The sequence below is a fragment of the Balaenoptera ricei genome, chromosome 13, assembly GCF_028023285.1.
Source record: "Balaenoptera ricei isolate mBalRic1 chromosome 13, mBalRic1.hap2, whole genome shotgun sequence".
Lineage (NCBI taxonomy): Eukaryota > Metazoa > Chordata > Mammalia > Artiodactyla > Balaenopteridae > Balaenoptera > Balaenoptera ricei.
Window position 1 is genome coordinate 16,648,876 of NC_082651.1, and position 24,690 is coordinate 16,673,565.

The 24,690-nt window shown below is 36.3% G+C and overlaps 1 protein-coding gene across 1 annotated transcript in view; it reads right to left on the reverse strand.

Moving 5' to 3' along the window:
- DNAH6 (dynein axonemal heavy chain 6) overlaps nt 1–24,690 on the reverse strand; it is a 298,766-nt gene that overhangs the window by 142,129 nt on the left and 131,947 nt on the right. Inside the window, exons 32-39 of the mRNA XM_059942689.1 lie at nt 23,981–24,129; nt 22,500–22,607; nt 13,156–13,711; nt 12,286–12,408; nt 7,239–7,421; nt 6,110–6,253; nt 1,362–1,583; nt 409–556 (exon numbers count right to left, since the gene is read on the reverse strand). Of these exons, the coding sequence (XP_059798672.1) occupies nt 409–556; nt 1,362–1,583; nt 6,110–6,253; nt 7,239–7,421; nt 12,286–12,408; nt 13,156–13,711; nt 22,500–22,607; nt 23,981–24,129 (1,633 nt within the window). The remainder of the gene's footprint in view (nt 1–408; nt 557–1,361; nt 1,584–6,109; nt 6,254–7,238; nt 7,422–12,285; nt 12,409–13,155; nt 13,712–22,499; nt 22,608–23,980; nt 24,130–24,690) is intronic.

Below are 24,690 nucleotides of genomic sequence, written 5' to 3' on the forward strand. Positions count from 1 at the left end.
AGGTGCTCCGTGGCATGTGGGATCCTCCCAGTCTCTCAAACCCGTGTCCCCTGCATTGGCAGGTGGACTCCTAACCACTGTGCCACCAGGAAAGCCCCTGTTTGTTTGTTTTAAATAAAGGGAAATCAATGAAGGTTTGAAAGCATGGCATGAGTGGAGAGAGGGAGAGTCTTGGAGAGGCAGAGATTGAAGATGCTCTGAGTTGAAGGTGATGATAGAAATAAACTACCTGCTTGCTAAGATATCTAGATCTATACCCAGGAAAGAATACCATTAACAGAATTACCTTTACTAATAAATTAAGCAAAGAAAATATCCAATTGTAATTTTATTACATGCATGGTTTATGTGACTTATTAGCATTTAATATATAATTTGTGTGAGACAAATGACAAGGATAATTCTTACCTAGAATATTTTTTCTTTTCCTTTCCAGTTTTGATTCAATGATCTCTTGTGTTCTTGCAGATGAAGTTTGCGCAGAAAAATTTAGATAAACAGGAACATAGCCAGCTGATTCTTGAATTTTATTTAGCAGTCCTTTTGTAATAACAGACTTTAAAATTAAAAAAAAATGTTAATTGATTTCACATTCAATATAAAACCTTTCAATTGTCTATATCAGTAATATTCCAGAACAATGAGTAAGAAACAGGACAGAAAAGGACAGAGGTAAAAGCCAGATTGAAATATCTGCCTTTCTCTTCCTGGAGATCCCATTTAATGGTATTTATCAGAGCCAAAGAAAGATTCTAATCAGCTCTATCTCAGCAAAAATTTCTATTTTAGTATCATACCAAAATCCATCTTGGTTACTATCCAAGTCAATTTGATAGTAAGATTCAGAAACTCAGAAATAATTTAGAGGGGAAACAGTGAGTGTCTGTTTATATGGATTCCCCCTAAACCAAGAAGACCAAACAATCAGCATTTTCCTCTATACTCCACTTTTTCTAAACATCATCGCTGTGTTGGGTAGAAGTAAACAGGCAGGAGGGGACAGAATGACCTTCATCAATAGTCCACTGGGGACACAAACTGCCTTGACAAATTCCCACCTTAACCTGTGCAGTGGCAGCCCTAGAAATTCTAAAGGACACAACATAAAAGCCCCCAAACACAGAAGACTGGTCCACAGGGTTCTCTGGTTTATATATATTATTGACACCCAAGATTTATTCAGAAAGTGGCAAACTGTGGAGTTGATATAGATTCAGCACACTTACATTCTTCCTGAAAAAATGATCAAAATTCAAAAGAAATTCCCCTGAGAAATAAGGTATTATTTACGGAGCTTACAATTCTAAGTTCATCATGCCCTCGTTTTGGACAGGACTTCTTGTTTGATGTAGGTTTCCTACCTTGCCAACTCCCGTTATTCCAGTAAACAACACTGAATGCCTGACTGCCAGTAGTTTTTCCATTAGATACCCAAAGCGCACTGTGTCAGCTGTAGGGATAAGCATTTCAAAAAACGGAATATCTCGGCTGTACTTGAAGGTGGGTATGATTCGTTCCCAGGGATCCAGCCGTTTGGTGTCAAAGTCCATGTAAATGCTCCACAGATCACCAGAACTGGGAAGCTAGAGTATAAAATTAAACACCACTTTCAATAGGATTGACACATGGCAACAGAAATATTTACACAGAAACAAAGGCAGTCATAGAACATGGATGGATTTGGATTTTTGTTCCTTTGTGGAAAAGTAGTTGTTTAAGGATCAGAGTCTAATTCTTTAAACTTAATCATGAAATACGGTGCAGTAAAAACCTGATATATTGACTATATCAAAACCCCATATTAGAATTGTAAATCATTTTCAATTCAGTCCAACATTCAGGGACTTACTGCATGCCAAATACTGTGTTTGGTGTTGGGGGAAAATGCTGAATGAGATCCAGCCTCTGCCTTCAATGACCTTGTAATCTCCCTGGGGGACACAAGCACATTAGCTAATACTCATGGAGAAATAAGGGTTATAGTGGAGTTTAGTACACTCACAAAGGAGGGATGGCTCATTTCTACTTGCAGGAGAGTTGTAGTGGTGGCTAGAGATTTAGGAGGGCTTCTAAGGGGTGGTGATGCTACAACTCAGACTTGAAGGACAAGTAGGAGTCAGCCTTTGCCCTTCAAGCAGGGCAAAGAAGGGATGAGATGGGGTTGGGGAAGAAGGAGTCAGGGTTCAGGCTAAGAAAACAGGTCTGGAAGCCATGGAAAGTGCCATGCATGTTGGGGACTATAAGAGATAAGTCTGGAAACACAGATGGGGCCAAATTATAGAAATGTCATTTATTAAAGAGCTTGCAGCAAGAGTTCAGTGAAGAATTCTAAGTAGGTGGGTGACATGATCAGATTGCATTTCAGAAAGTTCTTTCTGGCAGCTGTACGGAGCAGTGGTGTTTCAAGCACACTTGACAGTGACTCTTAATTTGACATGGTGACATGGTACTTACATATATAATGTGTGTTCAAATATGTATAATATTCACCCCAACTATCACTCTATTTTATATTCTATTTTTAAAAAAACTTTAGGATTTTCTACATATTCAGTTATGTTTTCTGCAAATAATGACAATTTCTTTTCCTTCCTAAAGTTTATTTATTTTTTCCTTGCCTTATTGCACTGGCTAGGATCACCAATATAGTGTTGAGTAAAAGTTGTGATAGTGGATATTTCATTTTTAAAAATTGGGTTATTAGTCTTTCAACTGATTTCATGACCAATTAATAGATTGTAACCTGTAATTATAAAAAACAATGGTGCATAGGTGAATTAGACAGGAATGGGCCAAAAGCAAGGGAATAATAAATAGGCTATTTTAACAACCCAGAGAAGAAATGAAAAGAACCTGAGTTATTCAGAGGCAATAAGGATGAAGAGAAGAGGAAATATTTGAAAAAAATTAATTAGAAGAAAAAATTCAATCACTTTACGCAGGTCAGTAAAGAAGGAAGAATCTATAACACTCATTGAGTTCTGGCTACTATTACGTGGCTGTCTGTCCATTTACTAAGGCAAGAAACAAAAATCCAACAGCCCATTCATTTGGGACTTGCAGACAGAAGGAGGAATCCACCTTTTCATCTGGACTCCCTCCTGTTATCCAAGTAGCATTACCACTGCCAGGACAGGGGCTGGCACTGTCCTGCTAAACATCATCCTTAGGTCATAATCTATCAGTAGCTTCTCATTGCACCCAAGGTGAAAAGCCAAAGTCCTTACAATGGCCCATAAGGCCCTACATGTTTTGCCCCCCTGCTACTTGCCTGACCTCATCTCATACTACACTCCTACTTGGTCATTCCACTCTGATCTCACAAGCCTCCTTTCTGTTTTTCAAATTTGTCAGGCAATCACTCATTGAGTAAAGGCCTTCATATTTGCTTTTCCTTCTGACTGGGATACTTTCCCCCTAAGTAATGACTAGGTCTTTGACTTTCTTCAGGACACTGTACAAACATGACCTTATTAGCAAAGCTTTCCTGACTAATATATAAAATAGTTTCCCACTGCCCCCCCCCCAACCCTAGCACTCCCTATCATCCTTACTCTGCTTTATTGATCTCCATGGCACTTACTGCCACTTGATGTATATTTGTCTATGGCTGACTCCCCTGACTATAATGTAAGATCTGTGAGGCTAGGGACTTTGGTTACTTGCTTTAGCTCCCATATCCAGAATGGTGTCTACTATGTAACAAGTTTTCCATAAATATTTTTTGGACTGAATGTTTGCTCTGGGCCATCCCCTACAGACTTTTGATGATCCCAGGTCATTTCCCTTGACCCAGAGGGATCTGTCTCTCTGTCTCAAATTCCCAGCTGTCCTCAATCTGGTCCGTCTTGTCTAATTATGATACAATGATCTTGAAGATCCAGCAGGGTTTCATATCTACTAGAAAGTCCTAATCCATAGGGCTTAGATTCTTATCTTGGGAATTATATTTTTTCTTTTGGTAACTTTTTATTTTGATATAATTCAAAACTTACAGAAAAGTTAAAAGAGTAATACAAAGAATTCCCATATATTCCTTATCTAGATTAACTGTTCACATTTTACCCCTTTAGCTTTAGTATTTCTCTCACTCTATGAGAGAAGGTTATATACACTATTCTACATTACCCTAAATACTTGAGTGTGTACTTCCTAAAGACGAGGGATTTTTTATAACCACAGTAAAATGATCAAAATCATGAAATTGCCTACTAATATAATGTTATTATCCAATTTACATTCCATATTTGAGTATTGCCAATTAATAATGTCATTTACAGCTATATTTTTCTCAGTCTAGGATACAATGCAGGATATTGCATTGCATTGGGCTATATCTCTTTAGTATCTTCATCTGAGAAAATTCCTCAGTTTTCTTCCATGATAGATATTATTGAAGAATATAGGCCAGTTTATCTTATGGAATTTCCATCAGTTTGGGTATTCTAGGTGTATCCTCATAATTAGATTCAGGTTACACATTTTGGAAAGGAATAGCTCAGAAGCAAGGCTGTATCCTTCTCTATGCACCATATCAGGAGGCACAGCTTTGTGCTAATATTGATGAGGAGTTGATTACTTAGTTAAGGTGGTGTCTACAAGGTTTCTTCACTATAATGATACTATTCTTCTCTTTACTACTAATCAGTAATTTGTAGAAGATGTTTGGAAACTATGTAAATGTTGTTTCTCATGAAACCTTCACCCACTAGTTTTAGCAACCATTGATTATTCTTGCCTAAATCAATTATTGCTTCAATGGTTGCAAAGTAATAACTTTCTCACTCCATCATTTCTCCTATACAGATTAGTTGTATTCTCCTATAAGGAAGAGCTCTCCTTTCTCCCTAATTTATTTATTCACATATATTTTTATGTGAATTGACTCACAGATTTTTATTTCATTCAATGGCTTGTAATCCTACACTATCGTTATTTTGATGCTCAAGTCTGCCCAGATTTGGCCATTGGGAATCCCTTCAAACTGGCTTCTGTGCTTTTTAAAAAATTATTATTATAAAATGACAGATATTTATTGTAAGAAATTAGAAGTGTCGAAAGTTCACAGATGTTAATAAGACTGACCAAACAAAGAATAGAAAAGATACAAATTACAGATACAAATATCTGTTCAAATATCAGGAATAAAATAAGTGGATATCACTACAGACTCTGCAGAATTAAAAGAATAGTAAAGAAATTCTACAAAAAACTCTATGCACATGAATTTGACATTCGACAATAGATGAAAAGTACTAATTCCTTAAAAAATTTAAATTATCAAGTTCACTGAAGATAAAATAGTTAACAGGGATAGTCTTATTACTATTAAAAAACTGAGTACATAGTGAAAAATCTTCTCCTGTGCTCTTTTGACATGTGCCATCGTTCTTCAAGCACTTCTTCACTATCTGACAAAAGATATTCTGGGCTCATTTCGAACTTCTCCTGCCTCAGTACTGGAATCAGCTGTTTCACTAAGGTGCTTTGGTTCTCTTTCGTGGAGAATAGTATTTAGAAATCAGTAACTAAGTATGCTCATTGCTATTGAGGTATCATTGCTTCTAGTTCCTCTCAGCACACAGAAGTAAGAAATTTACGTATGAATGGATGTATAGACCCATATATATATATTCCATGAGTACCAAAACCTATAATTCCAATCCAATAACACAAGGTGCATTCTAATCTTTCTCTTCCATATTTGTAAGCCCCTTCTCTTAACAGCGAAAAACCTCGCTGCCATTATCTTCAATATATTGATTCATTTGCTCAATTTCAGAACATACAGAAAGTAGCTTCAGAATTGCTAAACCATAACACTGAGAAAAAATAAGTTTACTAACTAGAATTCAATGTTTTTGATAATAGTAGGGAGTTTTTATACACTTTTATACCTTACTTTCTTCATATGGCCGGGAGAGAACTCCTAAAATTTTTAATACAATAAATGTTACCTATAATTTAAGAAAGTGAATAATTTTAGAAACGCTTTTACATGAAGAATTTATATTTATAGTAGAACCAAGGCTTTTAAAGTTTTAGTCTTGAAACTTAATTTTAATGATTCAGAGTTATTATGTTAAAATTAACTTTATTTGGCTCTTACCCTGGCATCAGGATTATCATCAAATTGTGTTCTAATAAATGTATCAAAAGAATCCCAGTAGTTTTCAGTTAGATTTCCACCTAAAGACCATAAGTAACAGAATACAAAAGTCTGACATAGTACAGTGTTCAGTTTTGTTTGCTCCTGAAAGAACAAAGGGAAAGAATTTTAATATTTTATATGCTAACATAAAAAGAATCTTAAATTACAAAGTCTAAAGACTGTTTTGTTTAGAATTATGCATTTTTAAAAGGGCACACTGGGCTTCCCTGGTGGCGCAGTGGTTGGGAATCTGCCTGCTAATGCAGGGGACACGGGTTCGCGCCCTGGTCTGATAAGATCCCACATGCTGCGGAGCAACTAGGCCCGTGCGCCACAACTACTGAGCCTGCGCGTCTGGAGCCTGTGCTCCGCAACAAGAGAGGCCGCGATAGTGAGAGGCCCGCGCACCACGATGAAGAGTGGCCCCCGCTTGCCGCAACTAGAGAAGGCCCTAGCACAGAAACGAAGACCCAACATAGCAATCAATCAATCAATCAATCAATCTTCAAAACAAAACAAAACAAAACAAAACAGCTTTATTAACATGTAACTTATGTCCCATAAAAGGATTTGCACCCAAGCAAGTCCATCATCCTCCTCATCCCACATAATGCTGTCTCTTCTGTCACTTAGCTTTAAAAAAAAAAAAAAAACAAAAAAAACGGCACACTGCATGTTTCTTATATTTCATTCATTGGTGCACAGAATGATGTTTTATAATTGTATATATTTAAATACTCTGATGAGAAAATGAATGGCAAGGAGCATGTAGAACAAAAGCTCAAGGTTGTCTTTCAACTATTATAACTATGTTTATGCCTGCATGAAGGTATTTAAGTAGACACACACGGGGATTATGTTATAGACTGTAAGGAAGTTTAAACATTGAGTAGCGGAGTAAACTATAGGTTAAAATTCCTTCCAAATCTGAGATTGTATGAATCTATTCACAGTCATTAGTCCCCTAGAAAATTAACTTGAAAATCAAATAATCATATGACAGAAAGTTTGGAGTTGTTTATTTGCAGAGCATCTATACAATAATCACATTTTCCTAGTTTTATAGCAGTAAGAAAACCTTTCCTACCATTGTCAAATTAACTCCATCTTTCCCAAGTATCAAAGACTCCAATAAGCAACAGAGCGTAGTAACTTTGCTGATGTCCACTTGTGGGATTGCTTGGTTGCATTTCTTATTGATAAAATTTAAACCATCATCAACATAACGCTGGAAAAGATTCAATATATATTCTTGAGTTTCTTCATTCAGCTGAAAAATCAAACAAACAAATAATATTTTAGCAAGACCAGATAAAATATATAATTAAGTTTAAAAAGGGTTGGTTCAAACTTGTATGTTGCAATATATCCTGTGACTTTTAGACTAAAGGGTGTAAGCATCACAAGATATGAAACAAGTTAAATTAATAAAATCCCTTCTATGACTTGGGAGGGACACATGGGGGAGATTCTGGGTTACTGATAATGTCCTACATCTTGATCTAGTAATGGATACAGAGGTGTTTATAATCATTTGTTAAACTGTCAACATATATTTCATGTAGTCATCTCTGTTGATGATATCTCTCATAATTAAGAACAATGAAAAAGAAGAAGTATAACGAGAAATATTTAAAATATCTATGTAAGGTAAAGGACTAATTCCCAAAGACTTAAAAAAAAAATGTTGCCCCCTCACCACTTTTATTAACATTGTACTGAAAGTCTTAGCTAATGCGATAGGAGAATAAAAGGGAAAAAATGTATACAGATTGGGAAGAAAGAAAAAAAATTGTCTTTGTTTACAGATGAAACAATTATCTACATAGAAAATCTCAAAGAATTGACCAAAAACTTCTGAAACTAATAAGTAGCTATAGCAAAGCTGTAGGATACAATGTAAATATACAAAAGTCAATTACTTTCCTATATACCAGCAATGAATAATTAGAATTTGAAATTGAAAATACAACACCATTTACATTAGCACCAAAAAATAAAATACTTAGGTATACTTTTAACAAAATATTTCCAAGATCTATATGAGGAAAACAACAAGATTCTGATGAAAGAAAGAAAGAACATCTAAGTAAATTACAAGACAGCTCATGTGCATGCATAGAAAGACCCAATATTGTGAAGATGTTAGTTATTCCTAATGTGATCTATAGATTTGATGCAATCTGAATCAAAATACCAGTAAGTTACTTTGTGGATATCAACAAACTGAGTCTTAAGTTTATACAGTGAGGGAAAAGACCCAGAATAGTGAACACAATATTGGAGAACAAAGTCAAAGGACTGACACTACCTGACAAGACTTACTGTAAAGCCACAGTAGTCAAGACAGTGTGATATTGGCAAAAAAAAAAAAAAAAAAAAGAAAAACAGATTAATGGAACAAAATAGAGCCCATAAATAGACTCATACAAATATAGTCAAGTGATCTTTGACAAAGGAACAAAGGCAATCCAATGGAGAAGGGACAGTGTTTTCAACAATGGTGCTAGAATTGGACATCCACATGCAAAAAAAAAAAAAAAAAAAAAGAGATAGAGAGAATCCAGACATTGATACTATGTCTTTCACAAAAATTAACTCAAAATGGATCATAAACCTAAATGTAAAATGTAAAACTATAAAACTTGTAGAAGAAAACAGAGAAAATATTTAGGTGACCTTAGGTTTGGAAGTGAGTTTTTAGATATAACACCAAAAGCACAATCCATGAAAGAAAAGTTGATAAGTTGGATGATTAAGATTAAAAATGTGTGTGCTGTGAAAGATATTAAGAGAATGAAAAGACAAGCCAGACTTGGAGAAAATACTTGCAAAACACATATCTGATAAATAACTTGTATCTAACATATATAAAGAACTCCCAAAACTCAATAATAAGAAAACATACAACCTGGACTTCCCTGGTGGCACAGTGGTTAAGAATCCGCCTGCCAATGCAGGGGACACAGGCTCGATCCCTGGTCCGAGAAGATTCCACATGCTGCGGAGCAACAAAGCCCGTGTGCCACAACTACTTAGCCTGTGCTCTAGAGCCTGTGAGCCACAACTACTGAGCCTGCGTGCCACAAGTACTGAAGCCTGTGCACATAGAGCCCGTGCTCTGCAACAAGAGAAGCCACCGCAATGAGAAGCCGGTGCACTGCAACAAATAGTAGCCCTCGCTCGCCACAACTAGAGGAAGCCCATGTGCAGCAATGAAGACCCAATGCAGCCAAAAATAAATAAATAAATTTAAAAAAAATAAAGCACAATGTGTAGTCATTGACATCTGTGGAAAAAAAAACCATACAACCTAATAAAAAGTGGGCAAAAGATTTGGACACCTCATCAAAGAAGATATATGGATGGCAAATAAATATATGAAGAGACACTCAACATATTAGAAAACTGCACAGTGAAAGCACAATGAGATACTGCTACATACCTATTAGAATGGCTAAAATCTAAAATACCACACCACCACATGCTGGTGAGGATGTGGAGCAACAAGAACTCTCATTTATTGCTGGTGGGAATACAAAATGGTACAGCCATGTTGGAAGACAGACTAGCAGTTTCTTACAAAGGTAAACATAGTTTTATCATATGATCCAGAAATCAGTCCTGGGTATTTACCCAAATGAGTTGAAATCTTATGTCTACACAAATACTTGCACATGAATGTTTATAGGAGCTTTATTCATAATTGCTAAAACTTGGAAACTTTGAGATGTCTTTCAGTAGGTGAGTGGATAAACTTGGTAAATCCATACAATGGAGTATTAATCCAGTGCCAAAAAATGAGCTATCAAGCCACAGAAAGACATGGAGGAATCATAAATACATATTATTAAGTGAAAGAAGTCAATCTGAAAAAGCTACATACTGTATAATTCCAGCTATATGATGTTCTGGAAAAGGCAAAACTATGGAGACAGTAAAAACAATCAGTGGTGTCAGGGGTTGAAAGAGGGTGTGGATGGATGAATAGGTAGAGCACAGATTTTTAAGGCAGTGAAACTATTCTGTATGATATTATACATGATATTATTTATTTATCAAAACTCATAGAATTGTACAACACAAAAGTGAACCATAATGTAAACTATGGACTTTAGTTCATAAGAATGTATGGTTCATCCATATTGGTTCATCAATTTTAACAAATGTACCACACCAATGCAAAATGTTAATAACAGGGGAAGCTATTTGGAGGAGGGAAATTATATGACAACTCTCTATACTTTCTGTTAAATTTTTCTATAAACCTTAAGCTGCTCTAAATAATAAAGTCTATTAAAAGAGTGAATTCAGAAATGTTTAACATCTTTTGGCAGCCCATGGTAAAGTCTCAATTCTGAGAATTACTTTCTTTAGTAAGGTACTCTGTTCACTTTGCTGTACACCTGAAACTAATAAAACATTGTAAATCAACTATGCTCCAATAAAAAATTAAAAAAAATATAAGGTACTCGGAGAGTTTACCACAATATTCTTAAAATGTTGATGCTAAGGATCAGGAAAACAATAGTTTTCTGATTCATTTTTGGATGGGGAGATGCAGAAAGAAGATGGCTTTTTTTGTTTTTTTTTTGTAAGGGCACACCCTCAAATTCAAACATACACGCAGACCCCACACACTCACACATGCTCACATTGTCTAAGGAAACACTCCTTGTAGTTTTTTTTTTTTTTTTTTTTAGCTTTAACTTTTTTTTTTTAAAAAACATCTTTATTGGGGTATAATTGCCTTACAATGGTGTGTTAGTTTCTGCTTTACAACAAAGTGAATCAGCTATACATAAAAATATGTTCCCATATCTCTTCCCTCTTGCATCTCCCTCCCTCCCACTCTCCCTATCCCACCGAAGATGGATTTCTTGAAGTGGCTTTCTTGAGATGAGATGGAGCAAAACACTTAAAAAGATTGCTTGTTCCACATATATGCATTAATATATGGTATTTGTTTTTCTCTTTCTGACTTACTTCACTCTGTATGACAGACTCTAGGTCCATCCACATCTCTACAAATGACCGAATTTTGTTCTTTTTATGGCTGAGTAACATTCCATTGTATATATGTACCACATCTTCTTTATCCATTAGATGAACCAATTTGCAGGGTAGGAATAGACATGCAGACGTAGAAAATGGACTTGTGGACATGGTGGGGAAGGGGGAAATGGGATGAACTGGGAGATTAGGATTGACATATATACACTACCATGTGTAAAATAGATAGCTAGTGGGAACCTGCTGTATAGCACAGGGAGCTCAGCTTGGTGCTCTGTGGTGACCTAGATGGGTGGGATGGGGGTGGGTGGGAGAGAGGTCCAAGAGGGAGGGGATATATGTATACATATAGTTGATTCACTTTGTTGTACAGAAGAAACTAACACAACATTGTAAAGCAACTCTAACCCAATTAAAAACAAACAAACAAGATGAGTGGATAAAGAAGTGGTATATATAGAGAATGGAATATTACTCAGCAACAAAAAAAGAATGAAATCTTTAAAAGAAAAAAAGATCGCTTGTTAAGGTAAAGAAAAACCCTATTTTAGAATGCAGAGGGTACAGAAGATAATATGGAACTGAGTTGCTCTGAATAATAATGTAAAAGCTTTCTTTCACTTTGGGTGGAATGGTACCTCTGAGGTTAGAATGTGTCTTGGGTAATCAACCTAAGGTTGGGTGGGAGGTAAACTGGTTTTCTCTTCTTCTTGTCTCTCAGAGGTGTTAGGGGTTCCTAAAATCTAAAAACTGTAACAATGCTTGGATTTACTGTTCTTTTCCTTCCATGTACTTCCCTCTCATTATCTCAAGCCTCCTGCAAAGTCTTTTTTTAATGTCCCAGCTTGTTCTACCTGTGTTTGGGGAAACTCAAGGAAGTGTTTATATTGAGAGAAAACAGTCTGGAGAGAAGCCAGGCAGGGTAACAAAAAATGAGGACAGCTTTGGGAAGTATATAACCTTCCTGGAAGATCCCAGTAATTCTGGGGAGAGAGCTAGGTACAATGCTGGGATTCCCTCAGTCAAGCACAGTGAGGCATTAACCAATTGCTATCTGGACACTTGATGGAAGGGTGAGCCCTGACAGATGGAGACAGTGGGGAGTGTTTGATTGCACTTACTTTTTTAGAAACACTCTTCATCCAGGTTTTAACATAAGGCATCCACTTCAGTTCTTCAGGATCCACAAACACCATCCCACATCTACTGACTGTTGCAGGAGAGGCAACCTTTAGATCTTGCACCTAAAATTGAAAAAAGTCGAACAGGAAATGGCTAACATGATACTTTCTTATTCCTCTAACTTCAACGTTAAGGAATCACACATTTAAAGTTTAAGTTAACACTGTAAGGCTTTGTGTGGAAGAGAATGGGGGAGCTATAAGTGATTAAAAATGGAGAAGGAAAGTTAAGTGAGGCATAAGGAGAAAAAACAATATAGAAGGATACTGTCAAATCCTTATGGGAAGGTATAAGTATTTCTTTTCCCTTCTTTTTGTTTTTCTTCTTATCTTTTTCATTCTTATATCCAATACCTAGCCTAATACCCAGGACATAGTAGGTATTCAATTAATGTTTGATGAATGAATACAGCAGGGGTGGTATCTTCCATAATATTTTGTAGCTGTATTTGGCCCACGTTCCTTTTCCAATCCCATCACCAAATATTCATACCACAGAGGGATGATTTATTCATCTTAAAAAATATATATATATATTTACTGCCTCCAAAGGAAAAGAAACAAGTGTTGGGGAAGCTAGAATTTATTGTATTTCCTGTTTATAGAGAGACAGAAATATTTGAGAGACTTTGGTTGTCAGAATGGACAATCTATTATAAAAGGACAATTTGGTAAATATTTAGTATGTAAACAAAACAGCATGGTAGGCCTTACAGATAGTCAATGGTACATCAGTAAGAGAAAAAAATTAATGATAGTATGCTAATCTAATGAACGATTTCACTCCACAGTAAGGAATATGCAATTTACCTCAAAAAGCATGTGGATTTGAGGTGTGAGTTTAATCCTCTCACTGTTAGCCAGGCAAAGCATCTTGTTATCATCCAGGACTGTATTCATATTTTCAATCCAAAGAGCATCTACTGGCCCATCACTGATGATCCATTTATGGTCTTCTGAAGTATCATTCACAGCTGCTCGGACACTTAGTGCCATCAAACCATCTTTCCACTCTAAGGTTATGTTATTAACTTCACCATATAATTCACCCATTGTAATTGATTTAGGATTAAGAACATATGTTTTAACTGATTGGTAAAAGGGATTGTCTACACCAAGTTTTTGCAAATTCCCTAAAGTTTCTGCTAATATTTGGTAAACTGTGGTCTTGCCACCTCCTGTTGGCCCTACTAACATAACACCATGCCTTACTAGCATGGTTTCATAGAACTGTATCACTTTTTTAACCATACATGTCTCAGGCTGAAGATTTTGTCTCTTCATGATATCTATAATTGTTGACTGCAATATACCATAATCGTGTTCTGGAATTTGGACTCCAGGAAAAAGGTCAGATATGATTCCACTGTAAAAAAAAAAAAAAAAAAAGTTAGGAACCACTGGTCATTGCTATTTCCCCATGTTTGTTATAATTAATTTATTAAATGTTACTATGGGTCCTATTTTTCTCATTATCTTTGCTTCTGAACACACAGTACTAGATTATCCTGTGTGTTATACCAGAAACTATCATTTCTCTGATATTGTGCATGATTTTGTTTGTTTCTTGTACAGTAGACCAATGTTCTTAAGTATATTGGGAGCTTTTTGAGGTAGGGAATATTTCTTACATTTTTGTATTATATGTAGTATGTGACATAATACCAGACATATAGGTGACAAATTTAACAGTTTATTTTAAAAATTATATTTATATCTCAACTTTTCCTGAAAGCACTTATGTGTGCTTATAATAGTATATAAATATTCAGAAAAATAAGACGGAAATAGAAATAGAAAACTAGTACTATATAAAATAAAGGGAGTAAAGGAAAAATGGACTTTTTCTGTAGGAAACAGTTAATATGGGATGGTTCTATGGGTAAAAAAGAAGCTAAACTCCCACCTTACACTACATAACACAAAAATATTTGAGAGGCAGTAAAGAACTTAATATAAAATGACAAGAAAAGTACAAGATGAGGGAGATCAAGATAGTGAAGTAGGAGGATGCTGAGCTCATCTCCCTCCATGAACACATCAAAAATACATCTATATGTGGAGCAAGTCTCACTGAAAACAAACTGGAGACTGGCAGAAAGACTCTTCTACAGCCACAACTGTAAAGAAAGATCCACACAGAGTCAGGTAGGAAGGGAAGAGAAAAAGCGATTAGGTTGGTACCTGTGCCTGTTGGAGGGGACACACAAGAGGCAGGGAATTACATGGGCTTGGAGGTCCTCCCTGGGGAGTGAGGGGTTTGAGCCACATTGGGCACTGCAGTCCTGGGGGCTGACACTGGGAAGACAAGTCCTCTTAGCTGGCTTGAAAGCCAGTGGGACTACCAGCAGAGCTGTAAGAAACCTAGACTCCACTTATGAGGGGTGTACACATGGTTGTTTACTCCCAAGAACAAGGGGAAGGAAACAGAATGAAACTGCCTGGGGCTCTGGCTGGTTTCCCACAACCCCCGTCTCCCACCTTGTGCCCTGGCCCATGCTGAGCACCTGCTCCAGCACTGTTAGCTCTAGTGCAGCTCTAGTGCACCCTAGTGGTGAAGGCTGCCATTGCCAAGGAGAGTGTGCAGTTAGGGGGAAGGAGTGGGTTTGGACCCAGCACTGCATCTGAACAGGGCAAGGGAGGCTATTGCTGGAGCTTATGGAGGCAGTGGATCGTGAGTGGCCTGGAACTCTGTTGTGTTGGGATCACCCCAGTACTTGCCCCAGCCTGCACTTGGCATCCAGTCCGGCCCTTCTCACTCAGCACTGCTCCTCTAGAGTGAAGGTGCTGATGCTGGGAGGGGTAGATCACACACTTAGAGGGAATAGAACCAGCTCAGACCCAACCTCAGGGCTTCTGCTTCAGCACCTTGGGACCTGCCCCTGCCCTTCATAGGGCAGTGTTGACCACTGAGCATAGGACAAGCCCTGGTTCACACCTGACTCTGGCTCTAGCCCCTCTGTTTCCAGCCCCACTTCCTACCAGGGATTGCTGCCAGTACACCCTGGGGGAAGATGTGACCTGTGCTTACTTCAGATCCAGCTCTCCCACCAAAGCCACGGGGCACATTGCAGACTGCATATGGGGTCTTACACAAGGACACCCTTAAAAGCCTGGGATAGGTAACTCTTTCACCTAATTTCATATAGACAGAGAAAGTGAAGCTAAATGAGAAGACCGAGGACTTTGTTTCAAATGAAAGAATAAGAAAAGAAATCTAAAATAACAACTAATGAAACAGAGATAAATAGTTTATCAGATAAAGAGTTCAAAGTACTAGTGATAAGAATGCTAACTGAACTAGGGAAAAGAATAGATGAACACAGTGAGAATTATAATAAGGAACTAGAAAACCCAAATAAGGAAACAGATATCCAGGTACAGGAAGCACAGAGAGACTCAAACAAGATGAATCCAGAGACCCACACCAAGACATATGATTAAATGGCAAAAGTTACATATAAGGAGAGAATTCTAAAGGCAGCAAGAGGAAAACAAAGAATCACATACAAGAGAATTCCCTTAAGGCTATCAGCTGATTTTTCTGCAGAAACTTGCAGGCAGAAGGGAGTGGCATGTTATATTTAAAATGCTGAAAGTGCTTAACTACTTGCTGGGTAGAGTATCCTACAACCTAAGATACTCTACCCAGCAAGATTATCATTTGGAATTGAAGGAGAGATAAAGAACTTCTCAGAAAAGCAAAAACAAAAAGAGTTCATCAATACTAAACTTACCCTAAAAGAAATGTTACAGGATCTTCTTTAAGTGGAAAAGAAAAGTTTACAACAAGAAGTAAAAATTTGTAGGGAAGGAAAAATTCTACTAGTAAAGGCAAATATATAGTTAAGGCTGTGGATCAATCACTTAAATAAGCTAGTACAAAGATTAAAAGACAAATTGTAAAATCAACTATATTACAGTAAATGTGAAGGGATATATATGAAGATGTAAAATATGACATCAAAACCACAAAATGTGGGGGAGGGGAATAAAAAATGTAGATCTTATAGAAGGTGTTTGAATTTAAATGGCTATCAGTCTAAAACAAGTAGATATAGTTATAGGTCAACATATATAAACAACATGGTAACCACAAATCAAAACTTACAATAGATACACAAAAACAAGAAAGAAAGGAACACAAGTATACCACTAAGGAAAATCATCAAACCACAAGGGAAGAAACCAAAAGAAGGAGAAAAGAACAGAGAAGAACTACAAAACAACCATAAAACAAGTAATAAAATGGCAATAAGTACATAACAATTAATAATCCCTTTAAATGTCAATGGACTAAATGCTTCAATAAAAAAGATATAGGGTGGCTGATTGGATACAAAAACAAGACCCATCTATATGCTGCTTACAAGAGACTCACTTCAGAACTAAAGACACACACAGACTGAAAGTTAGGGGATGGAAAAAGATGTTTCATGTAAATGGAAATGACAAGGAAGCTGGGGTAGCAATACTCAGGCAAAATAGACTTTAAAACAAAGTCTATAACAAGCAATATAGAAGGACATTATTAATGATAAAAGGGTCAATAAAAGAAGAGCTTGTTACACTCATTAACATATATGCACCCAATACAGGAGCACCTAAATATTCAAAAAGAATGTTAACAGATATAAAGGGAGGTATTGCCAATAATACAATAATAGTAGGGGATTTTAATACCTCACTTATATCAATGGATAGATCATCCAGACCAAAAAAAAAAAAAAAAAAAAAGAAAAAAATCAACAAGGAAACAGTTGTCTTAAATGACACATTAGACCAGTTGGACTTACAGGTATCTACAGGACACTCCATCCAAAAACAGCAGAATACACATTCTTTTCAAGTGCACATGCAATATTCTCCAAGACTGCTCATGTGTTGGCCACAAAAATAAATCTCAACAAATTTAAGAGGACAGAAATTATATCAGGCATTTTTTTCTGATCACAATGGTATAAAACTAGAAATCAATTACAGGAAGAAAAATGGGAAAAACACTAACTCATGGAGACTAAACAACATGCTAATAAGAAAGCAATGGGCCAATGAAGAAATCAAAGAGGAAATCAGAAAATACCTTGAGGCAAATGAAAATAAAAGAAATAACTTTCCAAAATCTATGGGATACAACAAAAGCAGTTCTAAAGGGGAGGTTTATAGTGATACAGGCAAGAAAAATCTCAAATAAACAACCTAACCTACCATCTAAAGAAATCAGAAAAAGGAGAAGAAACGAAGCCCAAAGTCAGCAGAAGGAAGGAAGTAATAAATATCAGAGAGGAAATAAATATAATTGAAAAACCAAACAAACAATAGAAAAGATCAGTGAAACGAAGAGCTATTTCTTTCAAAAGATAAACAAAATTGATAAACCTTTAGCCAGGTTCACTAAGGAAGAAGATAAAGGAACCAAATAAACAAAATAAGAAATGAAAGAAAGGAATATCCAACTGATCTCACAGAGATACAAAAAAATCATAAGAGAATGCTATGAACAATTACACGCCAACGAACTGGACAATGTAGAAGAAATGGATAAATTTCTAGAAATATATAATCTTCCAAGACAGAATCAGGATAAAATAGACAACATAAACAGACTGATCACTAGATGTGAAACTGAATCTGTAATTAAAAAAAAAAAATCTTGCTACAAACAAAAGTCAGGACCATATGGTTTCATGGGGGAATTCTATCAAACATACACAGAAGGGCTAATAGGTATCTTTCTCATACTATTCAAAAAAGTTGAAGAGGAGGGAACAGTCACAAGTTCATTCTATGAGGCTACTATTACATGATACCAAAACTAGACAGACACTAAAAAACAAGAAAATCACAAGCCAATACTTCTGATAATATACATGCAAAAATTCTCAACAATGATACATCATTTTTTTGTTTGTTTTTTGTTTTGTTGTTGTTGTTTTTAACATCTGTATTGGAGTATAATTGCCTTACAATGGTGTGTTAGTTTCTGCTTTATAACAATGATCAAGTTGGATTTATTCCAGGAAGGCAAGAATGGTTTGATATTTGCAATTCAATCAATGTGATACACCATATTAACAAAAAAAGAGGAAGAGTAAAAATCACATGATCATCTCAATAGCCACAGAAAAAGCATTTGACAAAATTCAAAATCCATTTACGATAAAAATTCTCAAGAAACTGGATATAGAGGGAACATATCTCAATATACTAAAAGCCATTTATGACAAACCCATAGCTAACATCATACTCAATGGTGAAAAGCTGAAAACTTTTATTTTAAAATCATAACAAGATAAGTATGCCCACTCCTGCCACTTTTATTCAACATAGTATTGGAAGTCTTAGTCACAGCAATCAGATAAGAAATAGAAATAAAAGGAATCCAAATTAGAAAGAAGGAAGTAAAAATGTCACTTTCTGCAGATGACATAGTATTATATATAGAAAATGCTAAACACATAACCAAAAATCTACTAGAGCTCATCGATGAATTTGGTAAAGTTGCAGGATACAAAATTAATACACAGAAATGCATTGCATTTGTATACACTAACAACAATCTATTGGAAAGAGAAATTAAGAAAACAATCCCATTTACAATCACATGAAAAGGAATAAAATATCTAGGAATAAACCTACCTAAGGAGGTAAAAGACCTGTACTCAGAAAACTATAAGACACTGATGAAAGAAATTGAAGAAGACACAACAGATGGAAAGATATATTGTGTTCATGGATTAGGAGAATCAACATTGTTAAAATGACCATACTACCCCAAGGCAATCTATAGATTCGATGCAATCTCTCTCAAAATAGCAATGACATTTATTCACATAAATAGAACAAATAGTTTTATGATTTGTCTGGAAACACAAAAGATCCCAAATAGCCAAAATAATCTTGAGAAAGAAGAAAAGACCTGTAGGTATCACACTCCCTGACTTTAGATTATATTAAAAAACTACAATAATCAAATTAGTATGGTACCAGCACAAAAACAAACTTGTAGATCAATGAAACAGAATAGACAGCTCAGAAATAAACCCACACACTTATGGTCAATTAATCTATGACAAAGGAGGCAAGAATATACAATGGCAAAAGACAGTCTCTTCAATAAGTGGTGCAGTGAAAACTGGACAGCTACATGTAAAAAAATGAAATTAGAACATTTTCTCACACCATATAAAAAATGAACTCAAAATGGATTAAAGACATAAATGTAAGACTGGAAACCATTAAAATCCTAGAAGAAAACATAGGCAGAACACTCTTTGACATAAATTGTAGCAACATTTTTTGGATTTGTCTCTAAGTCAAAGGAAACAAAAGCAAAAATAAACAAATGGGACCTACTTAAATTTAAAAGTTTTTGCACAACAAAGGAAACCATCAACAAAATGAAAAGACAACCTACTGAATGGGAGAATATTTGCAAATGGTGAGGGGTTAGTATCCAAAATATATAAATAGCTCATACAACACAATATCCAACAAACAAACAACCCAATTAAAAAATGGGCAGAAGACCTGAATAGACATTTTTCCAAAGAAGACATACAGATGGCCAACTGGCACATGAAAATATGCTCAATATCACTAATCATCAGAGAAATGCCAATCTAAACCACAATGAGATACCACTTCACACCTGTCAGAATGGCAACCAACAAAAAGACCACAAACAACAAATGTTGGCAAGGATGTGCAGAAAAGGGAACACTTCTATGCTCTTGGTGGGAAACTGGTGCAGCCACTATGGAAAATAGTATGGAGGGTCCTTAAAAAACTAAAAATAGAACTACCACATTATCCAGCAATTCCACTCTTGGGTATAAATCCAAAGAAAATGAAAACACTAATTTGAAAAGCTACATGTACCTCAATATTCACAGCAGTATTATTTACAGTAACCAAGGTATGGAAGCAACCTAAGTGTCCACCAACAGATGGATGGATAAAGAAGATTTGATATGTATATACATTGGAATATTACTCAGCCATAAAAAGAATAAAATTTTGCCATTTGCAACAACATGGATAGATCTGGAGGGTATTATGCTTCGTGAAATAAGTCATACAGAGAAAGATAAATACCCTATGTTATCACTTATATATGGAATCTAAAAAATAAAACAAACTAGTGAATATAAAAAAAGAAATAGACTCACAGATATAGAGAACAAACTAGTGGTTATCAGTGGTGAGAGGGAAGGGGGGAGGGGCAAGATAGGGGTAGGGGATGAAGAAGTCCAAACTACTATGTATAAAACAAATAAGCTACAAGGATATATTGTTCAGCACAAGGAATATCGCCAATATTTTATAATAAATTTAAATGGAGTATAATCTATAAAAATATTGAATCACTATGCTGTACACCTGAAACTAATACAATATTGTAAATCAACTATACATCGATAAAAAAAGAGCAAGGAAAAAAAGGTACTAGATGAAAATATAAGAGATGAACTTTACAACACTGTGTTAAGAAAGTCTACCTCAAAAAGATAAAAATTCTATAACTTTTAAGAAAGTTGATAAAGTGAAAAAATAAAAACAAGCAAAAATCAAACTTCTGTGAGGCAAAAGGCTTTAAACATAAACTTAAAGAGTGAATGATATACTTAGAGAATATTTCCAATTTTTATACCAGATAAAGTTTGATTTCCCACAAAATGCTAAGTAAAAGCACAATAGAATAATCCTCTAAGAATAATAAATATAAATGAGTAATGATGCTCAGTGGTACTAATAATTAAAGTAATGTACATAAAATAGGCTACTATTTTGGTATCTCTCCCTCCAAAACATATAAAGGGATATGGGCATTTTCATAAAACTGTTTATATAAATGTAAAATGTCTTTGGAGGACATATTTATAGGATCTATCTAAATTTATAACGTCCATACCACATGATCTAGGAAATGTACTTCCTAGAATCTCACTCATAGCAATATCATAATTGTGCAAACATAACTGTATAGAAATTTTCATCATGTTCTGCCAAAAGTGAGTAGACACATGTGCTGGGTAACAGGGGATCTGATAGTGGATAAAGGCAAAGAGAATCCCCAGCAAGGTCATAAATGGACATCCCAGGATGACAGATATGCACCAGGGGTAATGGGCAACTAGTGTAGATCAGAGAGGAGGACGAGGGCTCCAAGGAGATAAATTCAAGAGAATATTTTGTATGATTGAAGGTCGTTTTTGTTTTTGTTTTTAGGAGATTTATATTCTGGCAGAATTTGAAATGAATTAGTGATAGATTTATAGAAAAGTAGGTAAAAGGAATAAAAAACAAAAATTAAGATAATACATGAAGGGAAGATGAAAAGCTAGATAATTTAATAACAAGGGAAAGATAGCACAGCTTTGGGTAATATTTATACCTCTATAATAAATTATGGAAATCCTGAATATTTAGCTCCAGTTATATTGTAATATGACTACACAGAGAGGATGGGTGGAGGGGGAGAGGTGCGTGTGCATATCCTCATCTCTCTGTTAGTAACTTAATAGATAACATCTAAAATGGAAAAGTCATGAGATGGCATAAACGTGGTACTAAAAAATATGGAGGTTGTTGTAGAGCAGAAACTAGCACACCATTGTAAAGCAATTATACTCCAATAAGGATGTTAAAAAAAGGTATGGAGGGAAATAGGAAAGAACGAATGAATGAACTGAAGAATGATTGCCTTCGGGAAGTGGGACTTGGTGAAGGGCAGGGAACTGTTGTTTTTCATGAGCGTAACTTATAATAGCATTTTATTTTTAAAACCACATACTTATATGACTTGAATAAACATAAAACTAAATAATAAAAGTAGAAATAGATAAAAGCAATCACATTTATGTGGGGGCCCAAATCTGCTTCTTTTGAGTCAGGAATTTCTCTTAGGTCAGGAATTTGTAACCAAATGTTAATTTGCATAGCATGCAGCTTGGTGATCAACATTTTGAAAAAAATAAATGATTGGATTGAGGCTAAAACTTTAGTATCTTTATTTAAACTAGTATTTTAAAAATTGCAACAAGTGTCTCTAGAAAAGATGATACCTTGTTAGAGGCAGACATATCTGAAGATAAACTATGCTTTACCTCTACACAGTAGCTATGCTTTATCTGTCACACCTAGAAATTTACCTGAATAGAACAGCATCATCTGTTAGGAATTTTGGTAAGTTAGAGTCTCGTAAAGCTCTTATCAATACCACATCTTCACTTAGGTCTGGGTTCTCTCTTTTTAAAGACCTAAATTTAAAGGAATAATTTAGATGACATTGCAAGAACATAATATGGAACATGATTTTCCAAACCTGTGGGTCAGGGATTCTGCTTGCAGAAAGCTGTGGAGAGCATGCCACTGCAGATTCCTGCTGGAAGGAGGGGACCATTTTCCCTTGCATGCCCAGTGTCCATCTCCAAGAGGGCACACGGACAAGTCAGGCACAGTCTACATAGCCTTGAGGAGAATGACAAGGACATTTTCTCAAGCTCCCCCCATCAATCCAGACTTTATCCACCCTGTATTTACAGTTCCCTGAATACATCATGATGATTCATATCCCTATGACTCCCTTTTCTCTTATCCCAGAATGCTCTGCTTTGGTCTTTTGCTGGCTCTTATTTTTCTTTCAAAACCCAGCTCAGACGTTCCCTTCTCTAGAAAGTCCTTCCATCCCCTGCCAACGAACCCAGGGCACAGCCCCATGGTTGCCCTCACACATTATATTCTAGATGACTGCTCCTTTGTCTGTCTTGCCCGTGGGCTGTAGTTGTGTTCTCTGAATACAAGCGTGTCTCAACTCCTTAGTATCCCTCTTCCTTTAATGGCAATCCTATAAAGAGGAGAAATACTGTATCTAGGAGGTTGAAAGAAGGAACAGAGGGTAGAAAGGCAGGGAGATTTGTGCAGAAGCCAGGGATACAGGAACCAGGCAGAAGGGGTCCTGTGTGGCCGGAGCTAGAGCCAGCAAGTCACGGCCTGAGAGGAAGGACTAGACAGAAGATAGATTCCCTCAGAGACTCTGGACACGCTGGGGATGCCACAGGTGGGCGTGTCAAGAGGGTATAAAGAGAGAAGCTGGGGCCTGAGAAGAGAAAAGAATCTTGTTCTACTAGGAACTAGAAAGAAGCTCAGCCTTGGACCAAACTGTAAAGACAGAGGGGGCGTCTAGGATAAAAGCTTGGACTGTGGATGGAATGATGAAACTGAAGTATGCTTTGTCAGGTAATGTGTATGACTTAATTAGTATAGCTGCATAACAAACTGTATGTCTTTTAAGTCTCGTCATCTTAGCTCATGGTGGTAAAGCCTTTTGTACACTGAAACCCATTGTATGTGATGAGTTCAGGGGAAACAAAAGTTAGCCAAAGCCTAGTGGAGACTCAGGTTTGGTCTGGGGGCAGCTATGTTGGTTCTCACAGTGAAGAACCTTGGGATGAAGAGAGATGCCCCATTTCACTGTGGCAGGGGGGTGTCAAGGTAAGCATGATGACAGCAGCAGCAGCTAACATTTATTAATCCCTTGCTATGTTGCTTTAAGAGCCATCTGTGAATTACTCATGAAATGCAAGTGATGACATGGTTGGAAACTTGACTCTTGCCCACTTTGGTTTCTTACCCAGCCATGACCAGTACAGACTTCACGGCTCTCATGCCAAAGTCATAGTGATCCTGCTGAGAGAGCTGTTCACTGCAAAGCTTATACATCTGAGTCATTTTTCTTGCTAATATTTTACTGGATTCAAATCCTTCAGAATATAGAATTACCTAGAATGGAAAAACATAATGCAGCATCTATTATATTATATTGATAACAGCATATTAGCATAATACCAATGTATTCAAAATCTACTTTAAGTATTATATTGTATCTCTCCAAGTTGTTATACCCTTTAACAAGGAAATGTAAAGACTGATGGGAAAAAGTTTTGTGCCACAAGGTGGAAGGTGGGATATTATATGGGGATGTCTGAGCACTGATTCTGCTTTCTTTCGATAGATGAAGATGTGGTCTTGGTGACATTTGGTTCAAGGAACAGCAGAGCCCACTGTGAAAATGTTCACATCATGGAGGCTGGATGGTGCTGTGAGGCCTGAGTATAAAAGCAAGACTTGAGCTTCCCTGATCTGACAGTGTCCGTGATGCACTCCCTTTAGGCTCCTTGGGAGTCAAGGGAAGCTACACAAAGATTTGCAGCCTCTTCCCTGCCCTAGGAGGCCACCTTGCCTCTGACAAGTTTCTGCATCCTTGGTTAAATAAATCAGTGATGATAGTGGAGGTGGGTGTGGACACTTCCTTCAATCCATAATCTACTCAAATCACTGCAG